Source organism: Oratosquilla oratoria, chromosome 18 (genome assembly GCF_046742065.1).
Source record: "Oratosquilla oratoria isolate Oo_2021 chromosome 18, ASM4674206v1, whole genome shotgun sequence".
NCBI lineage: Eukaryota > Metazoa > Arthropoda > Malacostraca > Stomatopoda > Squillidae > Oratosquilla > Oratosquilla oratoria.
Window position 1 is genome coordinate 18721982 of NC_134794.1, and position 16786 is coordinate 18738767.

Below are 16786 nucleotides of genomic sequence, written 5' to 3' on the forward strand. Positions count from 1 at the left end.
TTTCTACCATGTCATAAACCTTTTCCAAATCCATAAAGGCCCAGAAAACATCCTTACCTTTTTCTAAAGCTTTCTCATATATCTGCCTTACTACAAAAATCTGAACTATAGCAACCCCTACCTGTCCTAAACCCACACCGTTCCTTACCAATTACTCCATCTATTCCTCTCTTAATCCTCTCAAAAGACTCCCATAAGCCTTCCCAACTACACTCAACAAACTGATCCCTCTGAAACTAAAACACTTATCTCCTTTTCAGAACTATACAGGCACTCCTCCAGTCCTCTGGTATTCTACCCTCTTTTAGACAAACATTAAACAACCTCACCAGCCAGTCCATCATCACTGTACCTCCCTTTTTTAGATACTCCCCATGTCACCCATTCAACCCATGCCTTACCTACTCTTATCATTTTGATAACTGCTTTCACTTCATCTTTCCTTATTTCTCCTCATTCATCACTGCCATTTTCTTAGCACTTCCCACTGCAACTACATTTCCCTCCCTATCCTCCTTCACATTTAATAACTCCATAAAATACTCCACCCACCTTCCTCTTACTGCTTCTCTATTCCATTATCATCTCTCCACCTGCACCTTTAAACTTTTCTTCTCTACTTGATTTGCCTCCTCTTCATCTCTTAATTTCCTTCCAAAACATCTTTTTATTTTCATTTTTTTGTCATATTCTTACCCCTTTTCACATATCTTTGCCTCCTTTATCATATGTTTTACTTCTCTTTTCTTTGTACCTCTCATATGATTCCCTTGTCCTACTTTGCAACCAATCTGTGGATGCTCATTTCTTCTCTTCTACAACCTTCTTTGCTTCATCATCCCACCACTCACTACCCTTCCCTCTAATACCTCCTGTCCTCCTTGTTCCATACACCTTGTGACTCCCTCTGCAGAGAAGGAAAAAACTTCAGTCCCTCCCACTCTTCTTGTACTCCTTTTCTTTCTCATTTAAGCAGTTTATTCTAAGTACCTCCCTACCCTTTGTTCTTTTCCTCTTTCTCCATCTATCCACTCTCAACTTACCTTCCACCAAAAAATTATGATATTCCCTCCACTCTCTCCCGTTAGAACATACACATCCAAAGCTCTTCCTACTCTTCTCCTGGTTGCCACTATATAATCCATTAAAGCCCTATCTGCAACTCTTACTTCTACCACCCTCTCCCATGTGTACTTATGCCTGACTTACTTCCTAAACATTGTATTTGCAATCATCAACTCTCTAGACACATCTATACCATCATCTCTACCACAATTTTTTCCTGGAACTCCACACTTCCCAACCACTCCTTCTATTGGTTCATCTCCTACATCTAACATTGAGATCTCCCAATATCACTACATGACATTTCTCCCTAAAACCTCTATGCACTCATTTAAATGTCCAAAAATCCTCCCTTTTCTCCACACTTCTCAATACCAGGTCCATATGCATTCACAAAAACCCACTTCACCCTCATCCACATTTACCTTTAAGAAACCTCCTTCCACTCCACCACACATTTACCTATCTCTTCACTTACTAGTATAGCTACCCTTTCTCTCCCTCATCCTTTCTTCACTCTTAACACCCTCCTAACTTCACTCCCAAACTCAAACTCACCCCTCCCTTTAAACTTTGTTTCAATGCTAACACAACCATCTTTCTTCTCACATACTGCCTATCTTTTCCCCTTTACTCTCATCTGTACCACATCCATGCACATTAAAAGACCCAAACCTTAGGGTTTTGGTTGAAAAACTCCCGAGACCCACTTTTGCCTTTGATTTTATAGGAATGTCCCCTTTGGGGCTACAGAGTAGGATGCCTAGTCCTATCCGTCCTTTTTTTTTGTTGCATTTTACAACTCAAATGGAAACACTCGGTGGCAATATTCTTTCTCCCCTACCAGGGTTTGGTAAAAAAGGAAATTAATATTCAGAAAAGTGGTACAGGACAGTATTAAGAGTTGAGGGGACAGCATAATGGAGGGACAGTCACAGTATAATAAAGTAACATCATTTCTCTAGAGATCTCCTCTATCAGACAAAATGATGAGCGACTCTGGTCTGTAGGGGTACCCCATATAGACCCTCAAGTATCAGCTGCATGCTACTGAGCAACTTTTAACCCCACAATAATATGCAGCCAATACCCCAGACAGGGAAGATAAACAGATAACCTCACCTCTCCTTCCTTAACATTGCACAGCTCACAGCCTTTCAAACTCAAAATTATATTTCCTTAGACCTCACTCTATGCCTACCTGATCTTATGCTTGACTCATAGGGGAACAGTTGGCCATCCTCTGAAAATATCCTAGCCCCCTTTCAATGAAGTCTGTTGGGTTTCAAGGGCTTTTGTCTAAAGCAATCTTCAAAAGATATTCATGTGTTCAATGAGTAGCATTTCAATTATTCGAGGTGAAGATTCAGAAATGAATGCTGTGGGGGGGATAAGTAAACACAGTCATCAGTTCTAATTTTATTACTTGGTAAAAATGTCAGACAGGTATGGAACCCGGAAGCAACAGGCAGAGAGCCACTGGTGTATCATATAAAACAATGGTAAGACCTACAGTACAGTACTATGCAGCAATACTCGTACTACTAAACCTCCTTTCATGCTCATTTAGGCCACTTGATTACCTTCCTAGGGAATGTTGTTACACTACTGGAATGCAAACCATGTTAGCAAGTAAACGTAACTAAGCAAAACTAAAACCAGTTACTCAGAATGAGTGAATGTGAAGTGATGCAAACCAGGAGCACTTTCTTTTACTTCTAAACAGGCACAAGCCCCAAATGACCAAAAAAGCAATAGTATGGAATAGTTACTGCCTTGTAAATTTGAAGAAAACGATCATGACAGAACATACTAGAGCCTGTGAGTAGACATCACAACACAATGAGGATAATAACTTAAATGAGCAGGAGACAGATGGACAAAGACCATGAACACATGGCTGCCACAGAAATACACAATTCTTATACCAACTCAAAAACCTATGGTCTTCCAAGCAAATGCGCCTCCGAGACCAAGCTAACCAAGAAGACATCAGCCACAACACTTGAGTATTGTCCCCTTTTTAAGCCACAGCTGCATATATATATATATATGTATATATAAAATCCTCATAAAAAAGTGACAAAACAATAAGTAAGTTGACTACATAAAAAAAAGCACAACAGTACAAAACTGAAAGTAATACAAATATTCACTAGGACAAGCAAAGTCCAGTACATCTGATTAAACACAAACAAAGGACACCATACTAAAGCACAACATCGCTAGTTCTTACCATAGAGCTACCAAAAATATACATTTATGGCTCAATCATTATCTGGTTCTTAAAATCATTTATTCAATAATCCAATAGTGAAACAACTTTAATAAACAACTCTTTAAAATTTACTGATATGATACATCTGTTTCTAGTTGTAGAGCTAGTTTCACATAATAAATGGGAACTATCATTAAAACTCTTAGAACTCCCAATGCATAAGGAGATCTATTTTGCAACATATAATGGACTTGCAAAATTATCATGCTATTATGGAATGCCTGTCCGTTGAGCTGCAACAGAGAATAAGAGCACTTTTAGTACTTAACATTTACAATCAAATTCCTTCTTTCTGATAACCTCCATTTACTAACTACTCGAATGCTCAAACTGGTACAAAAAATATTAAGTACTGTGAGCTGCAGGTACATAGGAAATAAGCTACAATGCTATTCTCTGCAAATATGCATTTCTTGCATATAACTAAGATTGAACACTGAATATCCAATCATTTTCTTAACAGGCCAGTCTACCTTTGTTAATAAATATATATTATATCCTCTTTTCAACTTTCCTTCTCCAAAATTTGTTGTACCACTTCTTCCATGGACACTCCCACTTTCTTTTAGTTTTGGGAGCTGGATAAACCTGCCTGTGATGGCTAAACCCTTCATGAGGAAATCTGCTGTAGACAAGAAAGAAAAGAAGAGAATGCGAGGAAAAAATGAAAGATCAAGAGAAAGAAAAAATAAGAGAGAATGAAAGAGAAAATTAGTGAGTAAGATAGGCATATGAAAGGGAGAGAGAGGAGAAAGGAAAAGTAGGGAGAAGGGAAAAGAGGGAAGGGGGAAAGGAAGGAATGAGATGGAGGGGGAAAGGAGGGAATGAGATGGAGGTGGAGAGGGAGGGAGTGGTGAGACAAGGGAGAAAGGGAGGGAGGTGTGAGGAGTGAGGAGGTGGAGAGGAAGAACAGGGAAAAAGGAAGAGAGAGAAGAGGGAGGAGGGAGGAAAAAGAGAGAAGTGAAAGAGGAGGGAGAAGAACAAAGGTGGGAGGGGGAAAGGAGAATGAAGGTGGATAGAGAAAGAAGAAGTATGTAGGTGGGAGGGGGGAAGAGGGCAGAGAAGGATGGACCAATTATTATTCATTCTGAAAAATTTATGAAAGAAAGAGATGAATAACATCTATTAATCTTAAGAAGGCCTATGACTGGATGGAAACAAGTTTATTATGGGAAGAAGTGTTGGAGAGGTATGGCAGAGAATAGCATGTACTCTATGAGGGGAGCAAAGCACATACGAGTACATATAAAGACAGAAACTAAAACTAATGTGTACATAAGATTGAGACCAAAATGTGTTATGTCCTCACAGCTGTCCTTATTCATGGATAAAGTCTTGAAAGAAGCAAATGGACAGATACAAGATGTAGGAAGAAGGAGAGGAAAGATGAACTGTACACATTATGATGTATACAGCTATGGTGTAAAAGTTGGCAGTACTAAATCGCTGCAAGGACAGGTATGGAATAAAAAATATGAAAGTAAATATAAATATGAGCAAGATCATGAGAATGCAAAATATGCCACGAGCTAAAGAAAATGAAGACAGCATGGGAGTGGGGGGAAAATGCTTGGATATCCGGGGATAGTCATGGAGGCAGATTGAGGAACAAGTTAGGTATTGCACAGGCTACTGGATTGAAGAATAAAATAAAAATGTGTCACTGAGGGTAGGAGCCAGGGAGGGGGGTAGTAGAAAGGAGTGGAGCCAGTATTTCTGTATTGTCAATGTAGATACATGAGTAAGTGAACAGAATATAGCCATGGTGGAAAAGGATTGTCACAATTTATGTAGTACAAGAGAAAATATAAATAAACTGAAATCAGAACATAAGATCACAAGTGTGGGAAAGAAAACGGGCAGGGCTCTGCTGAGATAGTGTGCACAAACAAATGTGCAAAGGCACATGGAAAAGGATGTACACACTGAAAACTAGATAGCAGTCTAGTGTGAGATCCTGAAGGGGAGGCATAGCAGGAAGAGAACAACAGAATTAATAAAATACAATAGACAGCAGAGAATGGAAAGGGTTGTGAGATGGGAGAAAACAAATCAAAGGTTAAGTGTAGAGTAAAATGCAAAAGACATGGAGGGGAAAGTGGGTGTATCACTATATTTACAGTAGATAATATGTACACAAGGATATGTATGTATATATGTTGGGGCATCAGTAAAAATGTGGTGAAGTCTGCTTTAAATTCCAAGGTGATGAGCTGTTAGATGGGCCTTATGCTGGCCCCAGCTAGGCCTATCAATGTAACGAGGAGACTGGTTTCAGCCACCCTTACCTAAAAGGGCTGTGAACACTGTTCTTACAAATCGTGGGGATGGTGGCAGCTAATCTACGAGGGGATAGGAAACTCCAATGAAGAACATTACAGAAGCCAACTGATCACCAAGAGAGTATAACGGAAACCATCATGTATTGGAGCTGAACTCTCCAAAGAAGAGTACAGGTGGCATTATAAAAATGGGCAAGATACCATACTATGATATATACGAAACAAGCGCTGGAAGAAGAATCAATTGAACCAAAGCCTCAGGTCTCTTGCGGGAGACCCATGGCTTGAAGTAACACTGCCACAGCCACCAGGTTGGCCCACAGATCACTCAGGCAAGAAACTTTGCAGTATTCTCCAAGATGGAGTCTAGGAAGTGAGTATAAATGAAAACATAAACAGAGCCCTGTTAAAATATGTAGAAGAAGAAGAAGAGAGAGAGAGAGAAAACAGAGGAGCGCATATTTGTTATAAAAGTGTATGGAATGGAGGCAGGAAGATGGGGAAGAGGATGACCAAAAACATGAAAATAAGTGTACAGGAGCACAAGGAGAGGAAATGAATAACAGTGGAGAAAGCAAACATGTTGGTGAAAGGGAGTGGGATATGAAAATGGACAGATGATTATTGGAAAACAATAAAGGAGAAGGCAGCGCATTTAAATGTGAAAGCACAAAAAGGGGAAGGTCTTTATGCTCAAGTTTCTCAGCATAGGAGCAAGAAAATGGGTATCTTTCCTCTTTTCTTTGGGGGGTGGGGGGTTGGTAACCTATCAGTGGATTGGCATTTCCATGACAGAAAAGTGCTACACATGAAGGAAAAAAAAAAAAAAAAAAAAAAAAAAAAAATATCATGAATATAAACTAGGGTCAGCAAACTAGTTCTACCCTCCACTTTTCTTCCATGTTACTGGGCTGGATGACCAGCCAATAATGGATAGGTTGACATCCCCCTTCATGGTGGAAATCTGGCACAGATATAGGTATATCTATGAGATAGCAGAGAGAGACGAGAGAAAGAAAGAATATGTGTGTGTGTGTACATACATTATACACACACTGATATTAGAACACAATCCTTTGAGAATAATTTGATACAGGGCAATCATGAAACTAAACAGCTGCAAAAATAGTTGATGGAAAGGCCAAGTGATGTATAGCTGACAGTTGAGCAGTGTTCCTCTAGACACAACCACCAAACATCCTCCAGTACTGAGTGTTATCCAAGGCTTCTATTTCTCCTTCAGGAAGAAAGATTCTGTTTTGGCAAGCGGTGCTCTTTTCTTAGTCTGCAAGTTAAAACCTCTATATAATAAACATTATTATAAAGAAAATACTATTATGATTCAACTGACATAATAACAAGCTTCATGGGGGTAATTATTGATCAAATGGAAAAAAAAAAAGTAAATAAATAGAATGAAATAAAATTATCATGTATGTGACATTTTCTAAAGCCATGCTATATTGGGGGTTAAAATGTGTGTATGAATAGGAAGCAAGAGAAAGAAGATCATGTCATGAGATATGCATAGGCCAAGGGTACTTACTGACTGTTACTGCACGTTACATCAAACCGGAGGATAGCATGGGAATAAGAAAAAAATCTTGTTAGCATAATTACAATTGATTCTAAGAAGCAGTTATTCACATAAATCTTAATGCACTTATTTGATTTTTTCTAGAAAATTTTAATATAATACTTCGTGATCATTAACAAAATTTTAAATTCACTTTATCACATTAAAAATTTTCTAGTAACATACCACAATTATATGATGCATATAAATGAAATTAAAACTCAACAAAATTATATAAAACAACAAACATGGTACTGTATGTATACTTTCAATTCAAACAATTGTTTACGTAATTAGTGAAAAAACATATCCTTTTATACATATTATATTGCTCATAATTACTCAAAAAGCAAGTCAATAAAAATATATATATATAATTTGCATGCAGACTTTACTCTTCATTTACTTTATATTTTCTAGAAAACTTCTCTAGTGTCAACAACCCAATACTCCTTCTACATAATCTCAAGCATTGTTTGATAATGGCTTCAGTTTGATAGCCAGTCAAGAAACAAGTCTCCTAGAATTTTTTGTTACAGATGCAAGCCAGCTCACCTCACTAAATGACCATTGGAACAGGAATAATCTAAAACAGATCCTAGAGAGCTAGCCTCTCAACATTCGGCCAAAAGTGATTAAACCCCTCTGCTACAGATCCCTCTAAATTGCCTGGAATCAACCTGAATAAAACCTGTAAAGGGAATCCACTGTGGCAAAGGGGCTCATCAATCCGTAATCCCTTTGCTAAGGTGTTTGTTGTTCCTCAAATTGAGCAAGTCCTTCTGGTGTTCAACAGAACAAATTTTGTAAAGGTCATCACATTGACGGGGTTAAATGAATTTCTGAAACAATCCTCATGACATTGAGGTTGACATTCTCTGCAATTTCTAAAACCATCAGCAAATAGGAGTACTGTTGAAAGCACCAGAGGCCTAATTATTTCTAAGACTAGAATGTATATAATAATATAAAATCCATGATGCACCTTTCCTGACCCCAGTCCCAGAAATGTATTGCCACAGACTAAAAAAAAAATGCAGAAGTCTAATAATCCAAACTATTTGTGACATTCCAAACAGGTTTTAAGTTATGCAGGTCAAATGTGTTTTCATCCCAAGATCCATACATGCAAATGAAGTCTACAAGTCTGTTGGTACTGTATGGTAAACCTCCCAAGTCAGAATATGTAAGACTTGGATGTTCCATCTTTGTGCAAGTGCAAACAACCACAACAATATCTCTTGCCTCGAGTTTCACATAACTGTATGCCCACAGCCCCACAGGCCAGCAAGTCCTTGGGGTTCTAAAATAAATCTCTCTGGAATGAAATGCTAATTATGAGCATTATCTTAGTTTGGATCCAGTAGTGATGATGGTGGTGGTAACCCTTCAGAAATATCTCTCCCACAACAGGTAAGAACCACACTAGCACAATTGCATTTAGACCACCATCCAAATTTAATTTAATACCAGCCCAAAATAAGCCTGGATAAGCATTGTCTTAGACACATTCACAATAAAGAAAACACAAAGAAATTAGAAAGAATCCAAAGAGTGGCAACTAAGATGGCACCAACACTATCAAATTTGACATACGAACAAAGATTGGAGAAATTACAACTGACAATGTTAGAGCAGAGAAGGGAGAGAGGCGATTTGTTGACCATTTTCAGAATTATGAAAGGAATGGAAGTTCTTGATAGAGATGATCTATTAAAATGGGACCAAAGAGAAACATGAGGACACGCAAAGAAACTAAAGAAAGGCAGCTACAGAAGATCTAAAAAAGAACAGTTTCCCACACAGTGATTGACGCCTGGAACAAATTGAACAGTGAAACAGTTAATGCCAGAACTATACACGAATTCAAATGCAAACTGGATGTGGAGAGATACAAAAAAGGTCAAAATGAGCATAGTCCCGTAAAATACAACTAGGTAAATACCAAACACATCCTACAGCTTGGGCTACAAGTTGGAACATACATGAATCTAAATCATACCATAATTGAAGAATGAGGAGATATAGACAAAGTTGGAACCATATATGAATTTAAAGCTAAGTACGAGACAGTGAGAGGCAGGCCTTCACAAGAGTTGTTTCTGGTATACTACAATTACATAAATTCAGAGCCCTATTCTAGCCATACTCAGACACCACAATATATATATGTAATATATGTATATATATATATATATATATAATTTTTTTTTTTTTTTTTTTTTTTTTTTTTTTTTTTTTTGATACACGGAAGTTTGATGGGAGGTGTGGGTCAGCTACCAGGTGCAAAAAATACTGTTAAAATTGATAGATAATTTTGGTCTAGTCCAGAGGTTGAGTGTCAGTGACGGACAGCAGGATGACAATTCTTACAAGACTATCACTTCCAAATACATATCGTAAACAGGACAATGCATAAATCAACTCTCATGCCTAGTTCAGTGTCATGGAGCAACCACCAGATGTCACACTGATCTACCCCAGGTTTGTAAATGCTCATGATCCATAAAACACAAACCTACTGATAGTCTCAGAAACAGCCCCCACCCATTTCACACACACTCTAACAAGAAAATAAACTTCAAATTATGTGATGCCTCCAAAAACACGTATGACCGTTACCTAACCCAATAAACCATATAAAATTTTAAATTTAATTTTAATTTTAGTAACCCAGGGGACAATTTTGAGTGTAGTAGTTTCAGATGGTTCAGTTTGTAGTGTAGTTGGGAAGGCATATAGGAGGATTTTAACTGAGAGGATTAGGAAAGGTGAGGAACAGTGTGGGTTTAGGAGAGGTTGGGGTTGCATGGATCAGATTTTTGTGGTAAGGCAAACATGAGAGAGCTTTAGCAAAAAATAAGGATGTTTTTTGGGCCTTCATGAATTTGGGAGAAGTTCAGGGCAGTCAAAAGTTTTTACAAGATTAGTAGAAACTGTTAGAATTGGAAATGGTGAGAGTGAGTGATTTAAGGTAAAGATGGGACTTTGACGTGGGTGTGTCATGTTGTCATGGCTGTTCAATGTGTATATGGATGGGGTAGTGTGGGAGGTAAAGGAAAGGGTAATGGATATGGGACTGGAGGTGGTTAAAGAAAATTGAGGAAAGTGGGAGGTGAGCCAGTCATTGTTTGCTGAGGACACTGTGCTTGTGGCAGGGTCAGAGAAGTGATGGAGTTTGGGAAGGTGTGCAATAGAAGAAAGTTGAGGGTAAGTGTGGGTAAAAGTAAGGTGATGAGATGTACAAGGGGAGAGGATGACAGTGAATTGAAAGTAAGTCTTAAAGTAGAGAAGATGGAGGAAGTGGAGAGATTTAGGTATTTGGGGTTGTATGTGGCAGTGGAAGAAAATTGTAGACTACGAGAAGTATGTAAATCATGAGAAACAGACATTTGGGAATGGATGCAAAGAGGACACTTTGCAGGGGTGAATGTGCCAACGGCACTGTATGGGGGCATAAATATGGAATCTACGAGAGGCAGAGAGAAAAAGTTTAAATGTGTTGAGATGAAATGTCTGAGAAGTATGGTAGGGGTGACAGGGTTGGATAGAGTGAGAAACGAGGAGGTGAGGAGGAGATCTGAGGTGGAAAAGGAAATGGCAGATAGGGCTCATGAAAGAGTATTGGGGTGGTTTGGACACATGGAAAGAATAAGTGAAGAAAGATTAGTAAACGAGGTGTGGAAAGCAGAGGTGGATGCAGTGAACTTAAGGGGATGACCAAGGATGAGATGGATGGATGGGATGAATGGGGCATTGAGCAAGAGAGGAATGTCTGTTGAGCAAGGAGGGAAGACAGCAGGAGATAGGAGTGACTGAAGGCTGCATATGAATATATATTTCTCATTACGCTAACACTTGCGTGCAAATGTTCAACTCATACTGAAGAGGTTAAGCCAAAATCCCAAATGCACATTTAACTGGTTCTGAACTGCAGCCATGACACACCATACAAATAATTAAACCAATGGGAAAAATATAATTTAGTTCTAGACCTGAGTTCAAAGTCATCATTTCATTGTCAGCTTGTCTGTCACTCCCACTGTCCACTGAAGCATCTTCCTTCATGACTTCAACCCACACATCATCAAAAGTGTCAGTGCAGCTGTAGACCACATCATTATGTCATCTTGTATGACCTCAGATCAACCAGGAACATTTACAAAACAGTTTTGTTGGTTAGCTGCTAGGACATGCAATATATGTAATGTATTAATAGGTCTGACATCACTTGATTGTTCGTGATTACCCAAAAGATAAGGTGGGAAGGAAAACTTCTCAACCCTTTCATACCCATCACATGCACTGTTCCTTCCACTCCTTGCTTAAACCATGTAAATATCACACCTCGTTTCTCCCCAGCAATACTGTCAGTTCACCCCCAGTGCAACCCTTTCATGGAACAGGTGCCTTAGGCTATAATTCTTCTCCAGCTCACTGTCCTCCAAGCATAATTTCAGTTTTGTTACAAAGATGAATATTAGTAAAAGAAGTGTGGAAGGCAGAGGTGGATGAAATGAACATGAGGGAACAACTGAGGATGAAATGGATGGATGGAGAAGGCAGCAGATGATAGTGGTGAATGGAGAATGGCTGTGTATGGATGATACTGTAATGCATGGAAAAGAAAGGGTGGGAGATGGGAGGGGGGGAGGGGAGGGGGAGTTAGGAAGTGGTTATGTGTGAATGATACTTTATAGCCCGAAAGGATTTCTCCCCATCTTCAATGTTACTGCATGAGGGGATGGAGGGGGGTTGCCAATTGAGTAAAGGGGCCTTGCTGTGTCTGTGCTGTGTCTGGCTGCATTGCTTTTGACCCAGGGCAGTGAGTGAGATGCAGGGATGACCTGTCATCCAGGAGGAGCCAAGAAAAGAGGTAGGGAAGGGTGGTGAACAAGGGTGGAATGGGTGGGGATTAAATGAATGGGAGTGTAATTTTGCCTTCTGACTTTGGCTACCACCCTTGTAAGGGTGAAAAAACCCTTAGTGTGTACAAAGATATCTGACCTACCACTGACCAATGACTGGTACCTGCTTTGTGGCGGTCCTGCAAGATGGATTCTGGAAAGAACAGTCTCCCTGCTGTCCATTTGAAAGACCTGTCAACCTCCCCCCTCTGACCCAGGGCAGTGGACAAGGTGCAGGGATGACCCATCATCCAGGAGGTGCTAAGATAGGAGGGAGGGTTGAGGGGTGTGGAGTGTATTCAGGGATGGAATGGGTGGGAATGATTTTATGCCTTTTCCTTTTTGGCTACCTCCCTTGTAAGGGGGAAAAAGCCTTGGTATATGTATGTATGTATGTATGTCAACCTCTTTACCTCTACCCTAACATCTTCAGACCAACTCCCAAGATTTATATCAATGATTTCCATAGTGGGCAATATCACCCCCCCTAAGGGTGGTAAGATAAAGGGGGGCAATAGGGGGGGCTACAGTAAGATATCAGGAGCAGTTGGCTACCCCCTGTGCAGGGGGAAAAAGCCTTTGTTATATGTATGTATATATTACAAAATCTGAATGACAAATATATGTGAAAAACATTAAGCTAAAGGAACATGTATGCAGTTAACCCTTGAAAGACTAGCGTGACCATATGGTCACACAAAAAAAGTTTTTGTATATATGCCATTAACACTAAAACAAGTATAGGATGGCAAAAAACAAGTATGCCACAAACTAGTGTATGATTCATTCTGCAAGAACTTACGCAGCAAACGTTTATAACATTTAAGATGATAAAAATCTAAACAAAAAATAATTCAGTCCTTAGAGGATTAATTGAGAATAAAACTGGCACAAGAATTATAAATGAATATAGAGCTTTGTTATGTAATCCAACTGAATTTGGGGTAAAAAATAAAATGTGTGTTCACATGTTATGAGGGGACAGGGGGGGGGGGCACTAGGAATACACCTGGGAGCCAAGGAGGCACCAGCATGGAAAAGTCTGGGAACCACTGATCTATATCTACTTCAACTGTGCTTCCTTCACCTTTCTACAAACAGAGTTGACAACTAGTGACTGCTCCTTCCCTCCAGTTACCTTCACCTACTGGCATAGGAAGTGTCTCACATTAATAGAACCAACAATAATCCAAAGTTTCTTCCAGAAAGACTTATGGAACCTTAGAGCCATTAGTAGCTACTGTGAGATAATAGATTTCCAGACTTTGGGGCAACATTTTTTTCAAAACTATAACTTAGTGGGGCAATCCTATTCCAACAAATCTTGTCCCTTCGTGGGGTTCTTAGTGACTGGCTGAGGTTATCATCTTTGACAGAAAAAATTTACCTTAATCATGAAATAATTTCATGTTAATGTTTAATATCTTTCGATGAGGGGAAAAAAATGGGTGTAGCTGTGGATTAGTTGGAATGGGGTGAGGTGGGGTAGCGTACAGTAGCCACAGTCCTTTTCCCTACGTCCAACCAAACACAAAGAAGAGATGAAAAGATGTATCCATCCACCAGAATGTACATGAAAGAATTCTTGTAACCCTGAACCATGTCACTGTACTTCTAGTGTGAGTACAGAGCTCAAGTACAACTCCGGACTCCATATATGCTTGTGACCTTCTTGGAAATTTGTCAAGGAATTAAATCAAATGCCTTTCCCAAGTTTTCAAAAGCTATGAATATCTTCATTTAAACTTTTAAGTTCAGAGTTGAAATGAGAGCAAAAAACCAGAATCCAGACAATGGTGGATTTTTTGGGATTGAAGCCAACTCACAATGTTGTCTCAAGAATATATTGCATCCCTACCATTAACACAAATAGTGTACTGGGACATTAACCAGCGTTATACTTTCATAGTGCAATCATGTCCATTACCTTTCTTCTTTAAGATTTGGGATTGTAGGACCTTCCATTTGATATGCAAGTATGCTATAATATGCTTACAAAAGCCATGAGATACAGCCAACCCCCTTTTTTCCTCTCCCTCTCTTTCTTGTTCAGGAAGCTCGCTAGCTGAGTGGGTTAGAGCGTCGTTACTTGCGGCGAAGGTCGAGGAGATGGCGGTTCGAATCCTGCCACCAGTGAAGTTGAACCAAGGGCATGGTTCATTAAATTCCACGCTACAAAGCCCTCTGTGAGGGGCACCGTCCTAGCCTTCCGATAGGGGGGAGTTTGTGACGTTAAACCATATCATCATCATCTTTCTTGTTCACCAATGCCACTCCCTCCATTCCCAATCTTTGGTGATCACTTCCTTGATCTTAACCAACAACAGCTGGGGCTAACTAGAGAATAAGTAGAGGATACTATTATCTTGAACTAATCATAACATCTCAGTTTTGTCTCAAGTGCGTACATCACTTTATTTTTTTAATCTGCAGAGCAGTCATAGGGTTTAGTTCCTGTGCTGGGAGGGATTTGTTTGTTTGTGTGTGTGTGTAAATTTTAGGTAGGACAAGAAGTCCTCTTGGTAACATGTGACAATTTTGTAATAGCTCCCATGATATTCTTAAGATCAGTTCCTAACTGGGCAAGCAAGTTCATATTGCCAGAACCATATAATGTCACTTTATCATAGGAATTAGCATCTCCTGAAACATTCCTTAGCTCCATAACTCTTCTCAGCCTCAAAAAATATTCCCCACATGGAGATTTACCAGGTCCTCTGGGTTAGAGACACACCCTACCATTCTGTCCCAAAATTTATACTTAAACTCAAAGAAAGAGAAATGGAAATGCCACAACAAGTCAATATCACCATAATGTGGTCTTTCTCAGTGTTATTGCCAATGCAATGCTTAAACCATTCTGCATTTATCCTTTCTATCAGGTCCACAGTTGCAATAAGCAGCTCACCAGCTGGCAAAACATTATCCATATGGTGCAACAGAAAGTATAATCTTGGACTTAGTCCTACTAGATACTCCTGTCAGATACCAGACTCCTATGAATAGGACTTCAAAAATAATAGGAAGACTATCCTATCATTGCACTGCTCAGTGATGGATAACCATAATTACCGACTTAGGGAAGGTTTATATTGGGAGGTTCCACAGTTATAACATACATGATCACTACTGCATCATTCATTATGCAGCGAATAGATCAACAATACAAAGACTGTACAAGAAATATAGTCATAACAATTTAAATCATTAAAACTTCTGCTTTTCATGCAATTAGTTGTGAAACTAATAATTATGGTCTTCAATTTGTACCATCACCACCTGACTTTTGCAAAAAAACAAAAAAGAAACCTTTTTAAAGTGAGACTGCAGAAAAGCAATGTGAAAGCAATCTAGAAAATACTACAGAAGCCAAACCAAAGGAATGTGGCAGATTACTAAGATTTTTAAGAAATACAAAGCTCACGGCACAAAGTCAAACCTCGTTGCCATTGACAGCTGAATTGTGGTTCACTTCCGTGGAGGAGGTGGTGGTTTCAACTACTTGTACGGATGACGATTCTACAGGAAACAAACAAATGTGTGAAGAGCAAATACTGGAAGCACTTTGTACAGCTAAGAACTGAAGTCTTCTTTAGAATGATCAGCCTTATATATATATAACTCAAAAATTAATCAAATCAAGATCTCTACACTTTGCTCTTACAGCCAATCTTCCATACTAATTCAGTTGCTAAGTCTTAAACTAAAGTTCCTTCCTATTCATTATTAATAAACTGACCTTGTTATGAAGGACTATCTATTCTACTGACTTAACCAAAGAATAAAAAAATATATATATAACAGTACCTCAGCTGAATGAAAATACATTTTAAAATATAACAGAAATAATAACATTTGTCCTCTGATTCATAATAATTCTTTAATAACAGTAATCTTACATAAGATTTATATCAAAAATATGACACCATACAAAAATATCTTACAAAGTTCATTTTCATGCAAGTTTGAAGTTGTTTTTCAGAAAAACATTAAGTCGCCAACCCATATGTGGTAAATCATGTCTTAGACTTTTTTTTTCTTCTTTCTGATACATGTCAGGTCACTGAGGGAGACCCCCCCCCCCACCAGCTAATATTCAAAACCTATTATGATTAACCTATACACGAGACATTTAACTTTAACATTTCAACTCTAACTGATACCAAACAACTTTATCCAGCTGAGGGAAACCCCTGCTTTTGAAATATATTTCATATATGAATATTTTTCCTACCACTATAATAAAATATGGCACTATTAGTCAAAATATATTTCAGTTTTAGTTCCCATTTATATCAAGATCACTACTCTACCTCAAGACTATACCAATCATTTCTAATAACTTCAATTTTACCCTTTAACAAATGATATAGAATGTAATCTATCTTTTCAGGAAAAGAATCCTAGGACACACTGTAAAGAAGTAACCAGGAACTAAAGAAACAAGAGCTTAGAGGTTAGTTTTAAAAAACAAATTATAAGAGTAATAAGAAACGTGGTTCATTTGGTCTTTAATCTCCTTGAACGAAAAACACGATACAGTATTACAATAAGGAAGCCAGACACTGTATGCTAGGTAGAAAACTAGTTGAACACACACAAACAAGCAAACAAACACACATACAAACACTTTATCCAGTTCCCATTGTTAAATCTGCTCTCACCAAATTCCCCTAAA

General features: G+C 38.7%; 1 protein-coding gene across 6 annotated transcripts in view; it reads right to left on the minus strand.

Annotated features, from left to right (window-relative positions):
- Positions 1–2471: 2471 nt before the first annotated feature.
- l(2)gl (LLGL domain-containing protein l(2)gl) overlaps positions 2472–16786 on the minus strand; it is an 80035-nt gene continuing 65720 nt past the window's right edge. For 3 of the 6 annotated variants that reach the window (XR_012967291.1, XM_076201663.1, XM_076201660.1), the window contains 2 exons: positions 15548–15627; positions 2472–6910 (listed from right to left, as the gene is read on the minus strand). Coding sequence is in view for 5 of the 6 variants with exons in the window: in XM_076201663.1 (XP_076057778.1) it covers positions 6854–6910; positions 15548–15627 (137 nt within the window). In the remaining variant the exon portion in view is untranslated. Of the gene's footprint in view, positions 6911–15541; positions 15628–16786 lie in introns of those variants that run through there. The other 3 variants (XM_076201666.1, XM_076201665.1, XM_076201662.1) reach the window with 2 other exon arrangements.